The sequence below is a fragment of the Rhinopithecus bieti genome, unplaced genomic scaffold, assembly GCF_001698545.2.
Source record: "Rhinopithecus bieti isolate Rb0 unplaced genomic scaffold, ASM169854v2 scaffold_14741, whole genome shotgun sequence".
In the NCBI taxonomy this organism is placed as follows: Eukaryota; Metazoa; Chordata; class Mammalia; order Primates; family Cercopithecidae; genus Rhinopithecus; species Rhinopithecus bieti.
In genome coordinates, this window is record NW_016807965.1 from 465,464 (window position 1) to 488,288 (window position 22,825).

Sequence of the window (22,825 nt, forward strand, 5' to 3'; positions counted from 1 at the left end):
AACAAATACTATGCCAGTTTATAGAAGGAACTTGAGCATCCTCAGATTTTGGTATCTGTGGTGGGTCCTGGAACCAGTTTCTTGCAGATACTAAGGGATAACTGTATAAATTTTTTAAATCAATCTAACGTCTGTGAAATGTTATCTCATTTTGATTTAAATTTGCATTTCTTTAAAATACAATGAGGCTGAGCATCTTTTCATAAATGTATTGCCCATTCAAATTTTCTTTTCTCGTAAGTGCTTATTCAAGACTTTTGCCCATTTTTGGGCAAACAAGAGTTGCTTGTTTTCTTAATGATTTATGGTTTTTCATATATTCTGAATACTATCATTTTGTTAGTTTTAATGCTGCAAATAATTTCTTCTTGTTTGCAGTTTGTCTTTTTGCTTTCTTCAGGAGTCTGGAAATATATATAGTATTAAATTGAATGAAGTCAGATTTATCTTCTTTATGGTTTGTACTATTTCATTTTGTTTAAGAAACTCTTAAATATCTTAATGTCACAAAGACACTCCCCTTTATTTAAGGATTTGCCCTTCACACTTAAATCCAGCTGAGATTTATTTATTTTTAATGTGTGGAGTGAGATAGGGATCCAATTTTAATTATTTCAATGTGTATAACCAATTGTCTCAGCATATTTTATTGAATTCCATTTTTTCCTCCATTGATCTGATTTGTTATAAATGTTTTCACATACATGGGGTCTGTTTCTTGGCTTTTGTTCAATTCCATTGGTTACTCGCCTGTGATAATGTCACATGTTGTAATAATTCTTAATATTTGTGAAGGTCAGTAATCACTATTCCAAACAACTTCTCCTTTCTCTCCTCTTTCTCTTTTTCTCTTTCTTCTTTTCATCTTCCTATTCCTCTTGTTTTTTCTTTCCCTTCTGCTTCAAAGTTATCACTATTTTTTTTTTTTTTTTTTTTTTTGCTGGGTTAAGCCCTCTTCCCTTACATACACATATAAAGACTTGTTGGCATTTTAAAATTCAGATTGTATTAAATATATAGATCAATTTAGTAATAACAGGCAGCTTTATGATTTTGAGTGCTCCAATAAAATTAGTATTTTTCTTCATTAAAATCTTTTCCATATTCAGTTAGATTTATTTTTAGGCCCTTAAAGTTTTTTAAACATATCATTGCAAACAATCTTTTATAAAATTACATTTTCTAACTAATCATGCCAGTTAGTACAAATGGAACAAATTTATTTACATTGATTTTGAATCCAAGAACACTGATAAACTTACTAATTTTAAAAATTTCTATGTATGTTCTTTTAGGTTTTCTAGGAATATTATAATGTCATCTGAAAATAATGAAGTCGATTTATTCTTTTCTAAGCTGAACCCTATGCCTTAAAACAACAACAACAACAGCAATTCAGCATCAGAGGGTAGAGTTAATCATGCTCTTCTGTTCATAGCATGCTACTATCATTGGTCTCACAAAGCCCTTCTGTTATTTATTGACTTACTTATTCTCTTTATCTTTATCCCATACTCTACTGCTATTTGCCTTTTCCCTATAGATACCATTTAAAATATTTTTAAATATGTGTGTATTTTCAATATGTGCATGAATTTTATATTTATGCAAATGATATTGTGTTTTGTAGCTTATTTTCTTTGTTTTCTAATTTTTTTAGTCAGAGCTGTTTTTTAAGGTTTCTCAGTATTGCTACATGCATATTTAAATCTTGTAGATTTTCACCTTCATTAAAATTGCCCCTAGTAGACATTGCTGTTGTCACTCATATCTAGTATCCATTTCTTCCAGTATATAGGAGAATTCTATTTTCCAGCCTCTTGAAGATAAGCATAACCTTGTTAATTTCCTTAGCCAATATTTGTAAGTGAAAGGATGTGTGTCATTTCCAGATGAAAGCATGTAAAAGCACGAGTGCAATTTCCACACTCTTTCCTCAGTCATGGCAGTTGTGAAAAAAAGTGCTAATGTAAAGGTTTCATAATACTAAAGCAGCCTTGAAATGCCAAGCCAATTTGGCATCATAAAGGTTTATTTTTGTAAAATTCTTCTGTATAAACTCAAAAAGAATTCTATGGATTTTATGTTTGTGTGTTGCATAATTCTTTACATATCTTTGATAATTCTACATATGTTTCTTTGCTTGATCTATAAATTTCAGTTTCTGAAAGTGGTGGGTTAAAATTGGTAACTTCCATTACTTCACTTATCTCTCTTCAGTTTTGTTAGTTGTTACTTGGTATGTTTTGAGTCTGTATAATTAGGTGTGTATATGTTTATAATAAACATGTCTTTTTATTACTTCCCTTTATTTGTATATGAGATCTTTTTTGTTTTTTTAAGACATATTTTTCTTAAATATTCTGATCGAATATTAGGATTGTTACTGCAGCCTTTCTGCGGCTAATATTTTCTTGTTATATATTTCCATCTATTTAAGTCTTTTTGTATCTTTTTGTTTTCAGTGAGCTCCTCTAGTAACTATATTTGAAGCCTCTTTTATTAATCAAATTTGAGAATCTGTGTCTTTTAAATGGTGAGTTTAATACATTTATATTTATTATTACTATTGTTATGTTAGAACATATTTTTGTCATCTTTCTTAATATTTTCCAGCCATTATACTTACTTTGGCTTTTTCCCTTTATTATTCCTCCTTTCCTTTATTACTTTAAAAGTGCTATGCCATTTTGCTGTTATCTTCTTGCATTCAGTGTTGCTATTGAGAAGTCTGATGTTATTCTGATGTTTATTCTTCTGTGGTTGAGCTGTTCTTTCTAAAAGTATTGATAATTGTTCTTGCTTTTGATGTCTTTAAATTTTACTATATTTAGGTGCCAATTTTTTCTAATCTCTTATATTTGACAGTGTATGGGCTATTTTAATCTATGTCATTTGTATTCAATTCTGAGAAATATATCTTCATTTTTTTCTCCAAATATTTTTCTTCATTTTTATTTTCCTCTCCTTCTAGAGTTTCTAGCTTCTGGATGTTGGCATCTTGACTTACACTATCCATTTATTTTAGCTTTTCTTTCATATTTTCTTTCTTTTATTCTTTTTATCATCTTTTATGAAACCTCAATATGATCTTATATTTTATTAATTCATTTTTAGCCACATCTATCATACTGTATTCTTTTTTCCAACTATTCTATTTGTTATAGCTAATACTTCCACTTGATTATTTTCATTATTATTTTGGTTTTTGTTTCATATTGGTAATATTTTTTCTCATTTCCTTAAATATCTTAGCAGGCTTTACTGAAAGCTTTGTCCTCTGTTCTAATAGGTCTGCTTTGAATGATATATGTTGCAGTCTGTGGTATTAAACAGGAGTCTGTTTATTTTAGCCCGTGAGCTCATGACCCATTCAGTGGTCATGGACTCTGTCAGGTAGTATGTACTTAAAAAGGTCTATTCACGGTCCTCGTCTTTGTCAGTGCTGGAAACTTTAAGAAAGAAAGTGGGCTTAGTTCCAAGGTACAGTGTCACAGAAACAACCATAGCACCACTGCTGACTATTAATATTTCTTTGCCACTCTACCGGGCAACTATCCACAGGGTTTTGACTTTAGACCATTAGGCCAAAACAGTATTTGGAGAAAGTAGTTATCTCCTAAGTCTGTACTAAAAAGTTTTGGGCATATTGAGGTAAAAGTGAACAGATAAATGAAAGTTTAGGGAGGCTAGTCTCTCCCTACCAGTTTTCACTAATTTCTTATCTTTAAAGGACTTTCCTATTACTCTCATACTCCCTAGCATTGGTGGACTGGGTTGTATCAGCTGATTTCTAAGTGAAAAGGCAGCCAATGTAGGGCCTAAGGCAATTCAAGGGAGAGGCAAGAATGCAACCTGGAATCTTAATTGTCTTCTTACCATCTCTGGTCATCCTTTCTCAGGGCTTTAGTTACCTTCCTCCCACATCGTTCCACACTCCACCTCTCACTCTAGTTTAACAGACTTCAACATCCTCAGGAGTTTCTCAGTATTCCAGATTTTGTTGCTGTTTCCATAATCCAAATTTTCCTCTCACTTTTATGGTTCCCATGGATTTGATTTTGAAGAGTGAAGCAGCAGCCCGTAGTCGTTCACCATGATCACAGGAATAGAAGCCTTAGTTCTTTTTCCTGACCTTACTGTGCTGAACAGAATCTCCAGCACAGTATCAACTGCATTGATTGTGGGTACTCTTCTTGTTCCCACTGTGACAGAGGATGCTAAGACATTGCCCCCAGTTCATTATGAAAACGTTTTCTAAAGTGATTTTGGATTTTCAGAAAGAACTATTAATGATTAGAGGGACAATATTGTCTCTGATTTAACTCAACAACTTGGGAGATCACAGAGATAAACTTCAGAAGGACATCAGATCTTCCCAGAAATCAAGTGCAGAAGTTCAGTGGAATGCTGTTGGACATAGTAAGCACAATGGATGAGAATAGAAAAGGTCAATGAAGAATGCACGTTAAATTCTTGATATGTTAATAAGTAGTTCTTTGTTTAAGGTGGTGCTGAGGTAGTTACATGGTTAAGAAGTGTTTAGTAAAGAGTTTTTTTACTTTATGCTCTGGAGTACATATGAGGAACGTGCAGGTTTGTTACATATGTGCCATGGTGGTTTGCTGCACCCATTAACCCATCATCTAGGTTTTAAGCCTCGCATGCATTAGGTATTTGTCCTAATGCTCTCCATTCCCATAAAGGATTTTTAAACTGGAAGTTTTAGATAGAAGAAAGTACACACAAATGGCAATCTGTTGCTCCTACTTTTGATACCCAAAGTATTTTAAGCTCCTCTTTTTAGTGCTCCTCAGAATAATGATTCTTCAGAAAGAATGCAGCTTCTAGAGAGAATACAAGTCACACAGGGTGCTCAGGTTAGGGAAAGAGGGTGAGCTGTGGCACTGTGTAGACAGTCTTTTGTGGAAACCCACAAAAGATGAAGACCCAAGTCTGAATTACTGACAGTCTGAACTCAGAGTAAATGCTGCAGCAAGAATTCATGATAATAAGGGCCCAGAAGCGGGTGTCCATGATGATAGCTCAATCAAGGCAGGCTTTCCTGTTGGCTAAGGTTCACTATTTATTCACTATTGGTATGTGGCAATCCTGTAACTATTGGGCTCCCTTTGACTGTTAGAATCATGATTCTAGCCCTCATAGTGGCCTAACTCATTAGGCTGCTGTGAACACCTTTTGAATCATATGCCAGGCTCACCTACTTCTTGCCCCTTCAGTCATTGTGGGGATTCTTGTTAACAAATATGCCAAATGTTGGAGGTTATTGATCAGAAGAGGGGTGAGTACCTGAACCAAGATGGATGCCTCAGAACCTCCTCTTTGTGGATTTGAAATCCAGATTGATATGTATCCATATTTATGTCTATGTCTGTATCTACATCTACACCTGCCTATTTATCCATGCATATAGAGAAACTGGCTGACTTACTCCCTTTTCCCTCCTCAGGATGGTGAAGTGTAAACCTGAGAATGTGAGACAGGCATCATTTGTACTTATGTGAATCAGAAAAGAAGAGGAGGCAGGTCTGCAGAGGTAGGAGAATAGAACAACCAGGTCAAAATAAGTAGAGACGAAAGCTGAAGAGAGAGGGAGCTGGATTAACATTTCAGTTCCATTCTGATGTCTCATTGCATTTGTACCCTATGTTTTTCAAGATCTTTCCCTTCTCAACTGAAGCAAACACAGATTGGTTTTTGTTATTTGTAAACAAAAGAGTTGCTGGCTTTCAGTCTGGTGGTATACAATTTCTCTTTCACTCTCTGATAGCTTGGCATTACCCCTCAGTACCCTGCTCTATGCACCAGTCCTGAGGTTGAAGCCCAGGGGAAGTAATACTAAGAGATGAAGCCTTGGCATTGCTGTGTGCAGCTGCAGCCTCCTTGAATGGAGCTTCCCCTGCCTGCGTGATCGCTGTGGTTCCCATGCCTCAGGATGGCATGCCCATTGACTTCAAAGCCCTACTGGAACCTCTCTCAAACCACACAGAAAGTATTCTTGTCACAAGTCACTTCCTGGATCCATCTTCTTGGTGAATCATTAATAGTGCCAACTACCAGGTGGACTAGCCCAGGCTGCAAACTTTTCAATGAACACAGCTGGGTTGAGGAGGAAAATGGCCCAAGAGGAGAATATATCATGGATCCTGGAGAAATTTTTGGAATATGAAGCCAAGGGACATCATAAATGCATGTCAGAGCTGTATAGATCAACTGATTCAACTCCTTGAATTTTAAAAGTGAAGGGGAATCAATATTTATTAATGGTCAGCTTTGTGATAAACACATGAATCCCCTAAGAACTTTGTAATGCAAGTATGATTCCTGTTGAATAGATGAAGAAACTGAGGTTCAGAATGGTCAAGTAATTTGCTTATGTGGTGGAGACAGAGTGGATTCTGAAGGCTCCTCACTTCGGAGCACAAGCTCTAGTCAGAATTGACTTGGCTTAGTCACTAAATTAGAGCCTGGTCTCTAGATTCCCAGATCAGTACTCACTACATCTTGCCATACTGCCTCTGTCATGATACAGCTTGTATGCCTGGAGCAGCACTAATCCTAGGCCAGCTGGCCAGAGTGCAACCAGCATGTTGGTATCTACGGCAAAGGGTAAAATGGATCAAGAGCCCAGGATTTCCCACGGCAGCTTTGCCTCCACTGAGGGTTATGAGTAAGTATGCCTAATGATAGTTCAGCACAGCCAGGTCAAGTTTTAATACAAGCTAAGGTCCTGGAACAGGCAGGGTTAAAGGAAGTAATCACAGAGCAAAAACAAGAACCCAGGCTTCTTTTCCTGGTTGTCTCATTTGCTAGCTCTTCCCCCTGAATAAGCCACTACCTTAGCATCTCAGTTACTGTGCAGTATCAAAGGAGGCACCTGGACTGGATAGCATTTGCTGACTGGGCTCTGAATTTCCTTGGTAGTCAGGGGAGGCTGGGGCACAAATGGGCCGCTTCCACCGTGGGCCCTTGGCCTCACACATAAACCCTTTCTGTGGACAGGAATTTGGCCTTTTAAAAATCTGGGCAGAAGAGAGTACTGGCTACATGCAGAGGGGAGAGAGATGATTTGGAGTTGATGATGAAAGACGCAGCTGTGTGGTTGGGCAATACAGCTATGCCCAACAGTACCCCAAGGAGACTGTTAGCTTAATGTGCCTAACAGATTTCCGGTAGGGGAAAGGGGGTCATTCCATAAAGCCACTCTTCAGTATAATGGGTCATGCTGTATAGATGGGCAACACAAAGGACTGTGTTGTACAGATGGTCCATATACGGGGACATGGTCTACAGATGTTCACTGTTGGCTATAGAGCACAGCCAAATCAGGAAGCACTTGGATTAGAAATAAAAATGCTTTATTTTGTTTTAAAATATATTAGACTACAACAAGTGTTTGCATGTTGCACCATTTGCTGTCTGGCAACTGTCAAGGTATTCATTGAGTCCTGATGCGCTAATACTCCTTAATGATTTTTCATGGATTTTAGAATCTGCACTGCACATCTTCTCTCCTGGTATTTGAGGTCTACTGACTCTAAGGCTGTGAGAATTTTCCCAGGCCTGCCTCTAGTATTTACAGAGCCTGGGGCAAGATTGCAAATGGAGACCAATAAATGCATAGATCTAAATATTTAAAAATTCCAAAGCTAGCTAACAAAACCTGTTAAATAAAAATGTGTTTTCATCTCTTGTCTTAACAAATATACTATCACAGCAACCTGGAAGGCCAGGTTTGATTTAGAATGATCAGAGACTCCTTGAATATCTCGGCTAGAATGTGCTGGCACAAGGAGAGCAGTCCTTAGCCTCCTGCCTGTGACCCAACCCCCTTCTCTTCAAACCCCTGTTCCACCTTCAACCATGAGCATCTCCACATCTAGCTTGATCCACAGTTCCACAAATAGCCACCCCATGTCCATGTCCACTCCTCAAGCCTCAGGATGCACACACTGGAGACCTGATCCACTCTTGGGGGGACCATCCCAAATCCATTTGAGAAAGAAGTCCATGCTGGCCCCAGAAGTAGCACAGCCCATTTGGACAGGGAGTTCTGGGGTTCCAGATACCTGGAGTGAATCCACAAGGAGAAGAAGAGTGGGTTTTTGGTGGTGACATCACTTCGGCCACATGGACTTCCCACTGTGTGGGGTCAGGCATGGCTGGAGAATGGTCAGAGTGGAGCCCTTTGAAATACGGGGCCCAGTACAAGAGGTCCTCTTGATGCTTCTAAAAGTGGTACCACCTTTTTGATGGCCCCAGGAAGGTACCAAAGAGACATCTGTGTGAACCATAGGTTGCACTGAGTTTAAGATAAAGACAGACTCTTTAGGCAATATCATTGGAGGATTTTACAACTTGGGTGCATGCTGAGCTAGTGCATTTCCTTCGTGCCTCTGTACACTAATCTCAGAACTATGGTCCTTGCTATGGTCTTCTCACAATTACTCCACACAGGGTGCAGTATCAGTGCTTTTTAAAAGATGCCAGTGACCCTTTAGTGAGTACTTAACATACACCTGGAACTGTGCCACATCATCTGTGCCTTTATCTCATTGCGTATGAGATGAGATGCCTGCTGCAAGATGAAGAAATGGGCTCAGAGCAGTGGAGTTTAGGGACTTGCTTTGGGGACTCCACAGTACAAAGTAGAGAACAAGGTCTGCCTGATGCTGAAGCTTGTGCCTTTTCTTGGTGCCTCCTGGGAGAAAAGAAAAAGCAACAGGTCACCACCCTTCACTAAACCACACAAACACACACACCACTATTCTCCAAGGAGGAATAGTACTCTAGATTTGAGAAAGAACAGTCTTGAGAGGTTTTGAAATCCCAGTGACTCTGTGTGTGTGTGTGTGTGTGTGAGAGTGATAAAGCCAACAGGAGAAGAGCTGAGGCAGAAATCCATTTTCAAAAGTGTATGTGCCCAATTCATGCTTTATTACAAACTGGGAAGTATAATGATAGGGGACCTATGGTTTCCCCCAATGTCTTGTGCAGACACAGAGCTCTGCTGCTCAGATCTCCAGCTACATGGATTGTGGTTCATTGATGGTGTTAATTCTTTCAGGGTCTACCTCAGCTTTCCAGCTCCCAGGAAGGACCCTACTCAATGAATGAGCAAGACAGTGATAGCAAAGACACACTCCTCTCAGGGTGGGCTTCTGCAGGGAGTGGTATGACAGCCTAGCTGTTTCTATCCAGCATAGAACTCTTCTACTGCGTGACAGCAATGTTTGCTCTACAGCATCCCAGTGGGCTGGCCTCTGTTTGGATGGCATCACAGTCTGATGGCGCCCTCTGCCTAATCCAGCTTCTGCTCTATTCTTTTCAGTGGTGTAACTCTCCAATGAACCTTTTACACTCCCAACTCTGTCTCAGCATCTGCTTCCTGGCTAACCCAACTTTCTGCAGAGTCTTGTATTTCACAGACAACCAAAATAAAACACTAATGCCAATCCACTAGAATATAATATGTATGGGGTTTTTTTCTGAATAGTCTCCAGCACCTAGAATGGTCGCTGACACATAGTGTTGGGTATGGAGCTCACTAAACAATTGTCAAATGAATGAATGAAATCCAAACAAATCTTGGCATTTGCTCATGTTGGGATCAGCTGAGTCTAAGTAGTTCTTCTTCCATCACCCTCTATTTCATTACCACCTTCTCCCGTCACACCAACATCCAGTCCCCTTTTTATCCTCTTTCCTTTCTTTCCCTTCCTCAATTCCTGAGAATTTATATCAGGCACAGTGCTACGTGCTCAGAACACCTTCTGCAGTTCTTCCAAACCACCATCTCATCTCCTTTTCAGCTTCTCTTTTTTCTTTTTCTCAGGAAGCGAGGGGCCATTTACAGCCACCATTTCCACCAATCAGGAGCAAATACTGACTCATCCTCTACTCCCATCCTTTTCAGAGTAGGAGATGGGCTCTACTCTCATCCTCCTGGGAGTAGGGGATGTTCCCAAAGAGCATCCTAAGTAATTCCAAAGAGCACTGCTGGCCTAACAAGGTGCTTTTTAAACCTTTAAAATTGTCTGCTAGGTATCAGGCATCCTATTAGGTACTCTGCCCACATTCTCTTTTTAAAAAATTGTGGTAAAATAAACATACCGTAACATTTACCATTTTAACCATTTTAAATAGTACAATTCAGTATTTCTACGTATATTCATAATTTTGTGCACACATCACTACTATCCATCTCCAGAACTTTTTCATCTTCTCACACACTGTGTTTATTTTCAATAACAACTTTCCATTCCTCTTTCCCCACAGCCCCTGCTAATCACTGTTCTTCTTTCTGTCTCTATGTACTTGACTATCCTAGTTACCTCATATAAGAGGAATCATGCTCTGTCCTTTTGAATATCTCTTTTGTGTCTGACTTATTTCAGCACAATATCTTTGAGGTTTATCCATGTGTTAGCATGTGTCAGAATTTCCCTCTTTTAAAGGCTGAATACTATTCCATTGTATGTATATATCATATTTTGTTTATGCACTCATCTGTTCCTGGGCATTTAGGTTATTTCCACTTTTTGGATATTGTGAATAATGCTCCTATGAACACTGGTATGCTTGTATCTGAGTCCTTCCTTTCAATTCTTTAGAATTAAGAGTAGAATTGCTGAATCATGTGGTAATTATGTTTAACTATTTTTAGGAATTGCTCAACTCTTTCCATGTTACTAACAAGGTGCTTTTTGGAAATAGGGCTCCCTGGTCAACACACAGCATTCCCTCTTGGAGGGTTACAATGCACATTGGCACAGTAAAGGATGTGAGAGGTCCTGAAGCAAAGACACCTATGTAACTTTAACCAGCCATTTCCCAAATTAATGTGATTGTGAAACCCTTTGTGCAGAGTAAGTGGTAATATACAAGTTCCTGCTGGTTTGGGAAACAATGCTTTAAGCTCAGCAGGCCTACATAGGAAGGACTGTGACCTAGGGCCAGTGGGTCGTGGAAGTATTACTCAGAGGAGACAGATGGGATTACCTCCAACCCTCCAACTAGCCTGCTGGGTAGCTTTCCTTCTCTTGGCAGCTCTGCACATGTTGTGTTCTCTACCTGTTCTACCTTTCCTCTGCTTCTTTGCTTCTTGAAGTTCTACTTACGTTTCAGGACAAGCTCAGGCATTCTTGCTCCTCTTCCTTCAGGGAACTCTGACCCTGCTCTCCTATCTCCCCAGACAAGAATTAGGAGCTCCTCTTCTACTGAACCCTTATTATACAGTGTGGCCCTGTTAAATTGCCTGCTTATTCCACTGTATCAAAGGTGGTCAGCCTCAGTTTGCAACTTTAGTTCATATAAATAATCACCTGGAGAGTTTATTAAAAATGCAGATGACTCCATTTCACTGAAATTCCAACTCAGTATCTTTGTGGTGCGCATTCAGTAGCAGCTCCAGAATGTGCATTTTTAACAAGCCTCAGGCAATATTCTCAGGTGGATGATTCTTGTGATCCCCTTTAGCTCTGTGAGGATAAGAGCCAATTCTCCCCTGTTTACTTGACACATAGTAGGCATGAAACAATGGTGAATGAGTGAGCAAAGGAACAAATGAATGATGAGTGAATGAATGAAATAATCTGTTTCCTCCTCTGAAAAATGATGAGCTTGGACCAGATGTCCTCGAAGCTTTTCTTGGCTTAAACTTCATGAGATTTAGGTTATTTTTACCAAAAATTCTACACTCTTGGCAGCTTTAATAACAGAACCATATACAATACACAAACTCAAGCACATGAAACAACCAGGGAGACGTGCTGAAGAGGATTTAGTCTAAGCTAATATCCAATCAATGACCCAAGACTCATGAATAACCATTATTTTTGAAACTAGTAATGTCATTGCAGGCTAGAGACACAAAGAGGGGCATACACTCACGCCATGTGAATTCAGTCTCATTCTCTCCTGTAAGCGTGAGTAGCCAATGGGCACGCCATCAGGGATGAAAAATCCCTAGGTTTGGGAATTAGAGAGCTTTGCATTATGGGAAACCAGGGTCCAGGGAGCGATTTAGGGTGTTTAGCTGCCTTCCTGTGGCATGGAGGGGACAGACTGTTAGCACCATCAGGGCCCCCTGACTCTTCTGTGGTCACTTGTCAGTGGCGTCATTGAATATAAAACCCTTGACTCTTTTCCGTGAGAACCCTGCAGGTTTTGAGAGGCAGCTTCAGCTTCTCACAAGAGCTGTGGCCCAAGAAAAATGAAGTCTCCCATTACTTATAATCTCTCAGCATTTCAGAGGAAAAAGGTGGCGGTGGCTGCCAAGATCCAGCAAATATTTGGTTAGCTTGGAAAGAATGGGTGCTCATTTTCCAATTCTCACAGATTTCTCTATGCCCAGTTCTTTTTATTAAAAACTTTAAATCCAGAGATAAAGTCGAATGGCACTGCAGGCTCTAAGCATTCATCTGTATCCCAGGGAGCAGAACCCAGGATCTAAACAAAGAAAAGTTTAATCAATAGAATTCATGAATTCCCTCTAGGAATAGGACCCAACGTAGCAGAAGAATAAGCAGAGGAGCTCCTATCCATGATTTTCTATTAGTGGATATTTCTGGGAAGGACTTTGGGGAATACCCTTTCAATTGACCAGGGTCAGCAAACTATGGCCCATGAGCCAAATCCTGCCTGCTGCCTTTTTAGTTGAGTTTTGTATTTTTGTACAGCCTGTTGTGAATTTTTTTTCACTTTTGTATAGAGTTGAAAAAAAATCAAAAGAATATTTCACAAATATCTGAAAATTAGATGAAATTCAAATTTGTGTTTATAAATAAAGTTTTATTGGAACACAGCCACATCCATTTGCTTGTATAATATATACGGCTGTTCTTGAACTACAGTGGCAGAGTTGAGTAGCTCAGACACGAGACCACATAGCCCTCAAAGCCTAAAATGTGTACTATCTGGCCCTTTGTAGAAAAAGTTTGCAGAGCCCTCGAATAGGAAATGTAAGAGTTGCCTCTCACTATTATTTGAACTAAAAACTGTAAGATATATATGCACAGTTAACTAATCATAAATCAAACACTTGTATAAACTAACACTTGAGTCAAGAAATAAAACATTGTCCATCAATCAGCACCCAGAAGTCTTCCATGTGTTCTTTCTCCTCCACTAGAGCTATGAGCCTTTGTGACATTTTCCTTGCTGTTCTTTGTACTTCTACCACCTAAACTCTGAGTTTTGCCTGTTTTCAAACTGTATATAAACAGAATAACCTGTATATTTGCCTTTGCATCTGTTTCTTTCTCTCAAATTTGTGAGACTCAACTCCGAGTTGTGTGTGGCTATCGTCCTGTCATTTCCTCTGTTGTCACTTCCATGGCATTTCACTGTTACTTAGGCAAGTTTCGTTTGTTCATTTTACTGTTAGTGGACAGTTGGATCATTTCTTGTTTGGGCCTATGGTGAATAACACTGCCATAAACATCTCATACTTGAGCCATCATTGATTTAAGAGTCTTTCAAAAGTAGTGGAATTGCTGGGCTGTAGGCTACACAGACTTTCAACTCTACCACTTAATGCCAAATTTTTCTTGGAAGAGGCTGAACAAAATCACATTCCCACCAGCCACCTCCTTTTAGGAAGCTGAGGAGCTCTTTGTATGTTATCAGCACTATTTCTACCTCCACAACCCTGGACCTAATGGTGCCTGCTCTCTGACCTCCAGGGACCAGATAAGGTTCATGGGAACTTCGTCCCTTCCACTTTGTATCTTCTCTTAAAATAATTCTCAAGTCTTAAAAAAAAGTAGCAAGGAAACAGTCACCTTTCTAAGATTGATCCTTGAAATGTGATCTCTTCTGGATTCACATGCTTGGCTAGCAGGTAAACCAGGTGTGAGAAAATTCTGACACCATCCCCCCACAGATGGGAGCTGAGAAAGAAAGCTCATCACAGTCAATGGGGCAGGTGATATTATAAAGCATGCACAGTGGACAGGATGAGGAAACCAATGGTACCTGCCCCTTTCTCCAGGGAACAGATTATATGATCAGGGTATCAGATCATGGGAAGCTGATGCTTGTGTCTTTCTCTGAACGGTTTTGGGAAAACAGGGCTGAAAAGACCCCCTCCTCCAAATGTCAGTTTGCTGAAACCCCAGCACTGGGAGTACCAAGCACTAGAGGCATTTCTGAAGCATGATGTAGCGCTACTTTGAAAAGGCACAAATAAACCCCAAATCCTAGCACACATTTATCCAGTTTGTGAAGCGAATTAATAGAATAACCAATAAAACATGTATAAAAGCTTTAATTAAATCTGATGAAATAAAACTTCATGTTTTATTTATGGACACTCCCAACATGTAAAGGATTCAGGGAGACATTCATTTTTACTGCCATTTCGTCCTCATATCTATAATTAAATCCAGGCTGCAGCTCTGGCCCAAAGCAATGCGGCATTTTAAAGCTGGACTTGAACATTCCCTCCCCCATCATCTGCCTTTAATTTTAATTACCATTCCCAGTATGTAGGAGGCTGATGGTAAAACAAAACAAAATAATCAAACAAACAAACAAACAAACAATGATGGTTGCCATTGTGTTTTAAAGCGACAGGCTGAAGAAGGATTTTAGGCAGGAGGGCGTCTCCTCTATTTCCAGTTTTATTCTGTACCAAGTGCACAATCCCTTCATTTTACTTTTGACATAAAAAAAGGACTTCATGAACAAGACAAAATAACTTATGATTATATGAAACATAACTGTGACAAATCACAAAACTATACATATTAATAGAAAAAAGTGTACCTAATTCTTTAAAAGATTTATGACAATAAGCACCAGATGTGCCTCTAGAGTAAAATCGGCCCCATATCCAGTATGATATATGCAGTTCATTTCTCTACGTGAGTGTATATAACTATGTACAAGAGTCTGTGTGATTTATGGAAAACAGATTTCCACTTTTTTCCCCCAAAGTGCTTTATGTCAGCAACATTACACAGGATACTTTGCTGTCTGTACATTTCTTCTTTTTTACTTTTTTTCCAAAGAGTGTTTTTTTTTTTTTTTTTTTTTTCCTTTTTTTTCCAATGGGTTTTTTTTTTTTTTTTTTTTTTTGCTTCATCAGTTGCAAAAAAAAAAAAAAAGTTACCGCAGAAATTCCATACCACTAACAAAAGTGCTATTTAAAATGCTTCTATAAAATGACATGGCCAAGAGAGTCAAATAAAATACCAAATAATTAAACTGAACATATAGTCACTATTCCCAATACTTCAAGGCAACCGGAAAGTCAGGGTTCTCGGATGAGGGAGTTGAATTTATCCTTGCTCAAAATTGGTTTTAGGGTGCTACTGTGCTTGATGGCTGGTAATTTAGAAACAACTGAACAAAGTCAACACTCTGTTATCAGTGATAACTCTGCTGTTATCTAATAAAGACCTTTTTTTTTTCTACTTTATTATCGCTTATGTAATTTGAGGGAGACGTGGGTAATGGGGTTTAAGTAATATTTAATAGCTGATCAGAGGCTAAATTATAACTGACACTTTGATGCAGTTTCATTAGGGAATTAAGACAATGAAGCCAGTGAAATATCTCCCGGCAGACTGATATTTTTAAATGCAATAGGATAATTGTCTTTGTGCTGTGTGTTTTCACAAGCATTAGTTTTTTGTTTTGTTTCTGTTTTTAAGGGGAATGACAATCTCTGTTTGGATGTTTATGAAAATGGTTGCATATCAAGACTTAAAAAACCAGGCCATGAAAGGGAAGGATTTTTTCGAAGCTTCCACTTGTACTACTGCAAAAATACTGATGAAAGTATATATAAATCTTCTGCAGTGTGAAAGTAAGCAAGGGACAAATTTTAAGGTCAGGAAAGACTCTAGAATCTAAGCATAGTGTGTAGCCTGGAAGGCATCTGAACGTGTCCTATCCTGAGGCCGCAATCTCAAGCCTGCAGCTATCAGGAAAGACCCAAGGTGCAGGAAGCAGGGCTGCACTGGGTCCTGCTGCCTGCATACTCTCTCTGAGACGCAAATGTCCCTCAGGGGCTCCACAATGATGTCCTGCTGAGGAAGAAGGGCTGCAGGTGCCTCTACTGCTTAGGCCCTCTATAGAGTCCTTCTAGCCCCCGTGAGGTAAGAAAGGGGCAGGGTTACTGTGAGAGGCCACAGGAAGACTGCAGCCTGGTTCACAAGCAGCTCCTCTTAAAGAGGGAGGTGGTGTCCATGGTTTCTAAAGTTCAGATTCTGTTTTGTCCTCCTTCCGCCTTTCTACTTTAAATTACATAAAGCCAAAAGGCAGGGCTGACAATGTCAACTGTAATAACAACCTTGCCTTTTCATCTTTTTTCTCATTGTACAAATGAAATGAAATGTATTTTGAGTTCCTTGTAAAGGCTTCCCTATTTAAGAATGAATAAGTCTCTCTGAAGATAGCAGAGTTTTTCTTTCTTTCCAGAGTATGACAAAGGACGCACGAGGGATGCTACCAGCTGTGAGCATGCATACGTTAGGCCACTTGCTTAGGCCAAGTGACACGACCCACAAAGCTGCAAGAAGGGTGGTACTTTACAAGCAGCCTTGGAGTTCACTTGTAAAGAAAGCCTGATGTGCATCTTTTGTAAAGCAGAGCAGGTTTTTGCAAAGTGGCTAACTCACCTCTTTTGCAGACTTTGACGTCTACATGAAAGCTTTTCTTAGAATATAGTCCACTACTCGGAGAAACTAGATTGACCAAGTGCACTGTGAAAACGAAACCCATACCTGGTTCCTCATTCACCTCATTCTACTACATGCTGGAATGAACTCTGGAATCAGGGAGAATACTTCCGATTGTGGGACTGTGGAGGGAGACTGGAAGGACCTGTCAATATACAGACTGTCACAGAATCCCATCTAACATCAAGCTGTTTTAGTTGTCTTGTTGAAGATTGTAATGATCTCAGTTTGACAAATGGCATTGTTTCACTTTTGTTCAGAAAAACATTTTTAAAAAGTGAGAAAAAATACTTGAAATATGATTGTACCAGAATGTTAGAACTTACTGTATCTTTGGGACTGGCCAATTTTTATAGCTGATGCCCTAGGACTTGGGACCTCCAAGAGGTGTCACAGAAAAAAAAAAAAAAAAAAAATGACTTCCTATTTAGGCTTGATATTTTCGATCAAATGCTCTGGGAAAATTCCAGGCCTTCAAACATGGAACTCAGAAAAAGAATTGCTTCTTTCTGTAGACTTTTTGAGAACTGTCACCTCTTCCTTCCCAAGATGATCAGACAATGGCGGCTGGTTGCGGGGGGGTACCTGAATGACAGTCAGGAAGAGGGTAAGAGGGATGCAAAAGGAGGGTGGAGAGAAGTATAGGGAAGAGACAGACAGATGAGTGGATATCCTGAAAAATGTTAGTAAAATCTGTGCACTGGAAGTCAAGCATCACTAGGTTTGGTTTTCCAAGGGAAGCCGGCACACGACTCAGTCTGTCCCGGTTCTCACATCTGGCACTTCTCTGGGCACAGCACCAGAGTGGAGGCAATGGGTAAACCAGTCAAACGGTGTTTTTCTTTGAACAAAGTCTTTGAGGTGGAGTCACTAAACAGTCAATCCAGGAAGGTTCCAGCTACAGGACTGTTGGTGCGGGAGGTGCCCACTCCATTTCCCTCAGGTAGCCTTTGCTAACTGCAAAACTAACATGCCAGAGGTGGGGCCAGGCGGAACCACAGCAGTGCAAAATGTGTATAGCTGGGGTGATTACAATAATAATGATTTCCATCCAAAGAACAGACATTTACATTTTTTTTTTCATTTTAAAGTACGTATAAATAACAACTCTTTAAAATGCAAAAACAAAGATAGGCTGCTGGCCTATAAAACCTTACTTTGCTATTGAAGAAACACCGAGAAGCAACTGGTTAGCATGTGGCTAAGAGAAAAGGGAAACCCAGGGAGTTTCTAAGAGTTGAGACCACACTATGCTTTGGACATGGATTTCCCTTGTTGTGCCTGGCTTTGCATCAGGAGCAGTGAGGGCGAGGATTAGGTGAGGCAGGTCACTATGCCTCTGGTAATTGAGGTCTTTTTCCCTGTTTGGAATTTTCAGACAGGGTCATCCCCATACTACATTTTCACATGCACATCATTTCATTGGTGTCCTTTAAGTGTTGACAGCCAGGAAGTAACAGGTATCCAGTAGAGTGAGGCTCTAAATTCCCTTTGAAAAGATAGTCCTGCTGGTCACCTAGTCCAGGAAACCCAGAGAGAAAAAGGAGCAACTGCAATGATTCCTGCAAAGCTAACTCTGCCATTCAGTCCTGCCTTCCGAAAGAACATCAGTAACTCTGCAGGTCCCGCTGATTGGGCTGACATCCTTCCTCATGCAGTCTGTGAGAGTACGGAAACAAAAGGTGGCAAGCAACATCAAGGTCCTGGGTGTGCAGGAGTGGCCAAGAGAGCTTTTAGCCTTCGGTGTAGACAGAGGAGAGCTGGCTGGGACAGCGGTCCACAGCGCTGATCTGCAAGAAGGTGGTGTCTTCAGCCCCACTGCGGAGAGACTCCCCAAAAAGGCTCGAGGAACTCGAAGGTAAATCATACACTGGAAGAGAAAGAACACAGTAAGTCAGCAACTCCTGCCCCATGCCACACCCACTGGAAGTGCATTCCAGTAATGCAGCTCAGCAAATGAGGACTGGGAGCTAAGGAGGCAACCACGCCACCCTGGGCCCTACAGCGAGTCTCTGTTTTCCACGACCTTAGTGAGGGAGGAGGCTGACTTGCAGGCAGCTGGCTAAAATATGACCGCACAAAAGACAGGCTGAGAAGAAGTAAAAGAAAAGTGTTCCAGGGAAGGCTGGGGGTGGCCTCAAAAAAGAGGTGGTGTTAAAGTTGAGTCATAAAGAGAATGGAATTCTCACAGATGAAGAAATATGGAAAGCACATTCCAGAAGGAGGAAACAAACAGCAAAGACAGAGAGGGAGAGGCATGTGGGGTCAAGGGTGCTGGCAAAGCTCAGGTGAAGAGTATGTAGGGAAAAATGTGTGTGGGCAGGTGTGGAGAGCTAGATCAGGCCTAACTCATGGGGGCTTTGAATGCCATGCTGGAGAATTGAATTTATTCTCTAGGCAATTGGAAACTATTTAATATATTTGAGCAGAAAAGAGGCATATTTTATCCTTCATTTTGGGGAGGCAATGTTCATAGTAGTGTGGAGGGAAGAACGGTAAAGATAAGGAATCAGGTCAGGGAGACTTACTGGAAGGTTATGGCCATAGTCTGGGAGAGACATGATGGCTCCTGCACCAGGGCGGTGGAAGAAGAGGGGCTGAAGGAGGGCTGAAGAGGAAGGTGAAGATAAGAGACATTTCAGGGGTCATTCAACAGGATTTGATGCAGTCACGTGCTTGGTCAAGTCCAGCCCAGGTCAGTCACAGGCAGCCCACCTGGTCTCTCCTGTCAGTTGACAGGATTTTCTAAGTCACAGACAACCAACACACCTGTAATGCCCGAGTGAGTCGAGAAGGCTCTGTGGAAAACATCAAAACTGGTCTGGCCCATGGATGTAGGGACCAGGCAGTCCTCAAATGAAGGCACCACACTGCAGGAGCTGACAGGCGGCACAGTTCTCTGGGAATTGGGGTAATGTGGGGGGCAGAACGTCTGCAGCTGCCCATAAAATCCTGAAATACAAGCACGGCATTGAGCTCCTTTGGGCACAAGTTCCACAGATCATTCCAACCCAGCTAGAACCTCACTCAGCCTGGCTTCATATGACAAATGCCTTTAACTCTTAAGGCCACCTGTAAAATCTTCCAAGCAAACATTTGGAATGCACTGTTGGGCTGAAGCTCTTCTACCTTAGAGGGATTTCCAAGCTTGTTAGTGTGTAACATTTTTATTATGTGCTTTAGTATCTGAAGTGGGAAGCCTTCTTAGCTTCCCTAGACTCTCTGAAGAGTCCTGGACATTGAAGGCCTGACCTTCAGGGGAGGTTCCTACCCCAGATTCTCCCGCCGGCATTTAAATGCATCTTCTTTAACTTCCTTTATCCTATATTTTCTTCTGTTTACACACTGGTTAAAATCTTGCAGAATGCTCTTAAAAAGACCCACTTAAAAATGCATCCATCTATCTGTCTTTCCAATAGAGAAATACATGCACATTTAGATCTTATTATCCTGGCTAGGTAGACAGTATTCCATAGTTGGATGTACTTAACTATTACTATTGTTGATATTTGCAGTAAATGGAAAACTGTTATGAAAATGTTAGAAAATAAAATGAAATACAAATAAAACTCCAAAAAAGGAAAATATGAGAAAAGAGTAATATTTGAAAATAATCATCAACCTTTTGACAATTTTATTTCATCTGTTCCTTTCAATTTTTTTCCATTCAATGTAGTTTTCCTTGGGGTCCTATGTGGTTCTTTTCTATGATCCTCCACTCCTTTCATGATGGCTGGCTTACTTTTTTCTTCTTTCTCCTTGCCTCATAATACATTTAAGTCAACAGATTATTTTCTTGGAGCGTAATATGCTTTTGAAAATATAATAATGAAATCTTTGTTCCATACTTTATTGGAGGAAGAATTGTGGCTCTGCTGTTAACTCTCTACATTTCATTGTGTCTGTCTCCTCAACTGTAAAATGTGAATGTCATTGTCTACTTCAGCAGGCTATTGTGAAGATTAAGTGAGTCATTGGATAAGGAAGTCCATCTGTAACGTTTCAAAGTACTTTATAAACGTCAGTTATTATTGATATCACTATTCTGGTTTTGATGGAAAAAAAGGGATTAATAGAGAAAGTACCCCGGGATTTTTTCCACAAACACTAAATAATGGAGAATGCAGAACAAACCCATGGACTTTGGACCCTTAAGCCTGTGTGCCTTCCTCTACTAGAACTGCTTCTTCTTGAGACTGGAAGGCTTCATCCTTTATTACAGAAATGAACCACCTATCAAAAGAGAGGGGAGGTGCTATCTGAGTTTATTCTTAGCTCTCTTTAAGTAAAACCAGGGTGAACTGATACATCCAATGTACTATGCTCTCAACCCTTCTCATTTCCCATTAGGATCCACAATGTAGACTGTGTAACTGCATAGATCACCCTTCCTGGGACGCTGGGAGGTCTATTCTATGGTTGTTATGAATATTGCCAAAGAATGTGTGCTTAACCGTCCATAAAGACACATACTGGCCCTCTAAGAGTCTGTGATCCAAGATAGATCAAATGCAGATTTATGGATACGGCACATTCATAGTGGAAAACAAAATGATAATATCCTTTATAAACAGACTAGAGTGCACTTTATATAGAATCAACAGAAAAATCCACATAAGGTTTGGAAGAAGATTAAATGCTTGTTGTTAGTATAGACAAGGAAAATACCTAAGGAAATTCCACATCAGGCCAGAAGAAGAAAGAATGGAAAACTATTGTCTCTTTTCCTTTTGATCCCCAAAGGCATGGTTTCAACAGACAGGCAGGCAAAGGACCCAAACAGACCACTCATAAATACGCATATAATTGATCATCCAATATGAGCAAACTGTAAACTCTCAAGCCCACAAAGAAATACAAATCAAAACAATGATAAAATATCACATTCTACCTATCACATTGGTAAACATTTCTAAAAATCATTCTCAATGCTGAAGTATCATTGAAGAAGGCATTTCTATGTAGTGTTGTTGACACTGCAAGAGTGTACAAGCCTTTTGGAAAACAGTTTGACAACCTGTATTTAGAACCCTAAAAGTGTTCAGGCTATTAGATTAAGGAAATTCACTTCTGATAAAGTATCCTGAAAATATATTCTGAAGAACATTAAGAAATTCTGCACAGGGACAGTGGTTGCAGTGCTAGTGATCAAAATAGAAAACTATTTTAGCAATAGTGAAGAGCAAGTACTCTGGATCCTGGGGTTCAAATCCTAGCTCAACTACTTACCAACTGTGTAGTCTTGGCAAATTACTTCTCGGTGCCTCAGTTTTCCAATTTGTAAAATGAGGTTAATGATACTAATTACATCATACTGAGTATAAAGATTAAATGAGTTAATATTTACATATTATGCAATATAATTTTATAATTAGCATTTATGTAATATATAATAATATAAATTACATAGTATATATGTTTGCTAAGTAAAAAATAAAATTATTTTATAATGACAATGTAGTTCTTAAAAATAAAAGTTTATTGAGGGAAATAAAATTTCCAAAAATAACAAGGACGTTATTTAACAATAACCAATGTAAGAAAGGACAAAGCAGCAGGTATGTGGCACACCCCTGTTTCCAGGGGAATCTTGAACAGTTTTGGCCTTTTGAAGACCTAAGCTGTATACCTCTTCTTGCTCATGGCTCCTCAATCCTGTGCTAATTGACACAGAGACTAATTTCTTCATTCACCCTATTGGGGGCTCTGAACAGCAACATGTCTGAGTGGTTTGAGGGAACCTGTAATGTGGAGATGTATGGTTTCAGTAGTTCCTTGGACTGATCTTGACTTTGGTACCTGGAGGCCAGGTACAGGCAAATATGGCATACCCATGAGGAGGAAAACGTTATCATAAACCACCATGGCTGGTCTACTAGAATGTAATGTCTCCTGAGCAAAAGAGACAATATTTGCTATCTATACCCTTATGCAAGCTCTCCTCGTATTTGTCACCCATAAATTTCCTGATAGCCCTCCTCAGTATAATATCACCCTTCCAAGAAAAGAAGATATTTTTTCACTAAACTCCTACAACTTCACAAATAGGGACATTAATCATTCAGGGACAATGATAGAGACTTTCACTGACCTTTCGTGAAAACCAATTTATTCTC

At 39.7% G+C, this 22,825-nt stretch overlaps 1 protein-coding gene and 1 long non-coding RNA gene across 6 annotated transcripts in view; one reads left to right on the forward strand and one right to left on the reverse strand.

Moving 5' to 3' along the window:
- The window catches only part of LOC108537110 (uncharacterized), a 33,568-nt gene extending 17,795 nt beyond the window's left edge, over positions 1 to 15,773 (forward strand). The window contains exons 4-7 of one of the 3 annotated variants that reach the window (XR_001887714.1): positions 2,466 to 2,536; positions 5,471 to 5,557; positions 6,554 to 6,691; positions 15,681 to 15,773. This is a non-coding gene — a long non-coding RNA (uncharacterized LOC108537110). Of the gene's footprint in view, positions 1 to 2,465; positions 2,537 to 5,470; positions 5,558 to 6,553; positions 6,692 to 9,088; positions 9,471 to 15,680 lie in introns of those variants that run through there. The other 2 variants (XR_001887713.1, XR_001887715.1) reach the window with 2 other exon arrangements.
- The window catches only part of GLIS3 (GLIS family zinc finger 3), a 347,077-nt gene continuing 339,693 nt past the window's right edge, over positions 15,442 to 22,825 (reverse strand). For all 3 annotated transcript variants that reach the window (XM_017884258.1, XM_017884259.1, XM_017884260.1), the window contains 2 exons: positions 19,479 to 19,661; positions 15,442 to 18,579 (listed from right to left, as the gene is read on the reverse strand). In XM_017884258.1, coding sequence (XP_017739747.1) covers positions 18,443 to 18,579; positions 19,479 to 19,661 — 320 coding nt within the window. In that variant the 3' untranslated portion in view covers positions 15,442 to 18,442. The remainder of the gene's footprint in view (positions 18,580 to 19,478; positions 19,662 to 22,825) is intronic.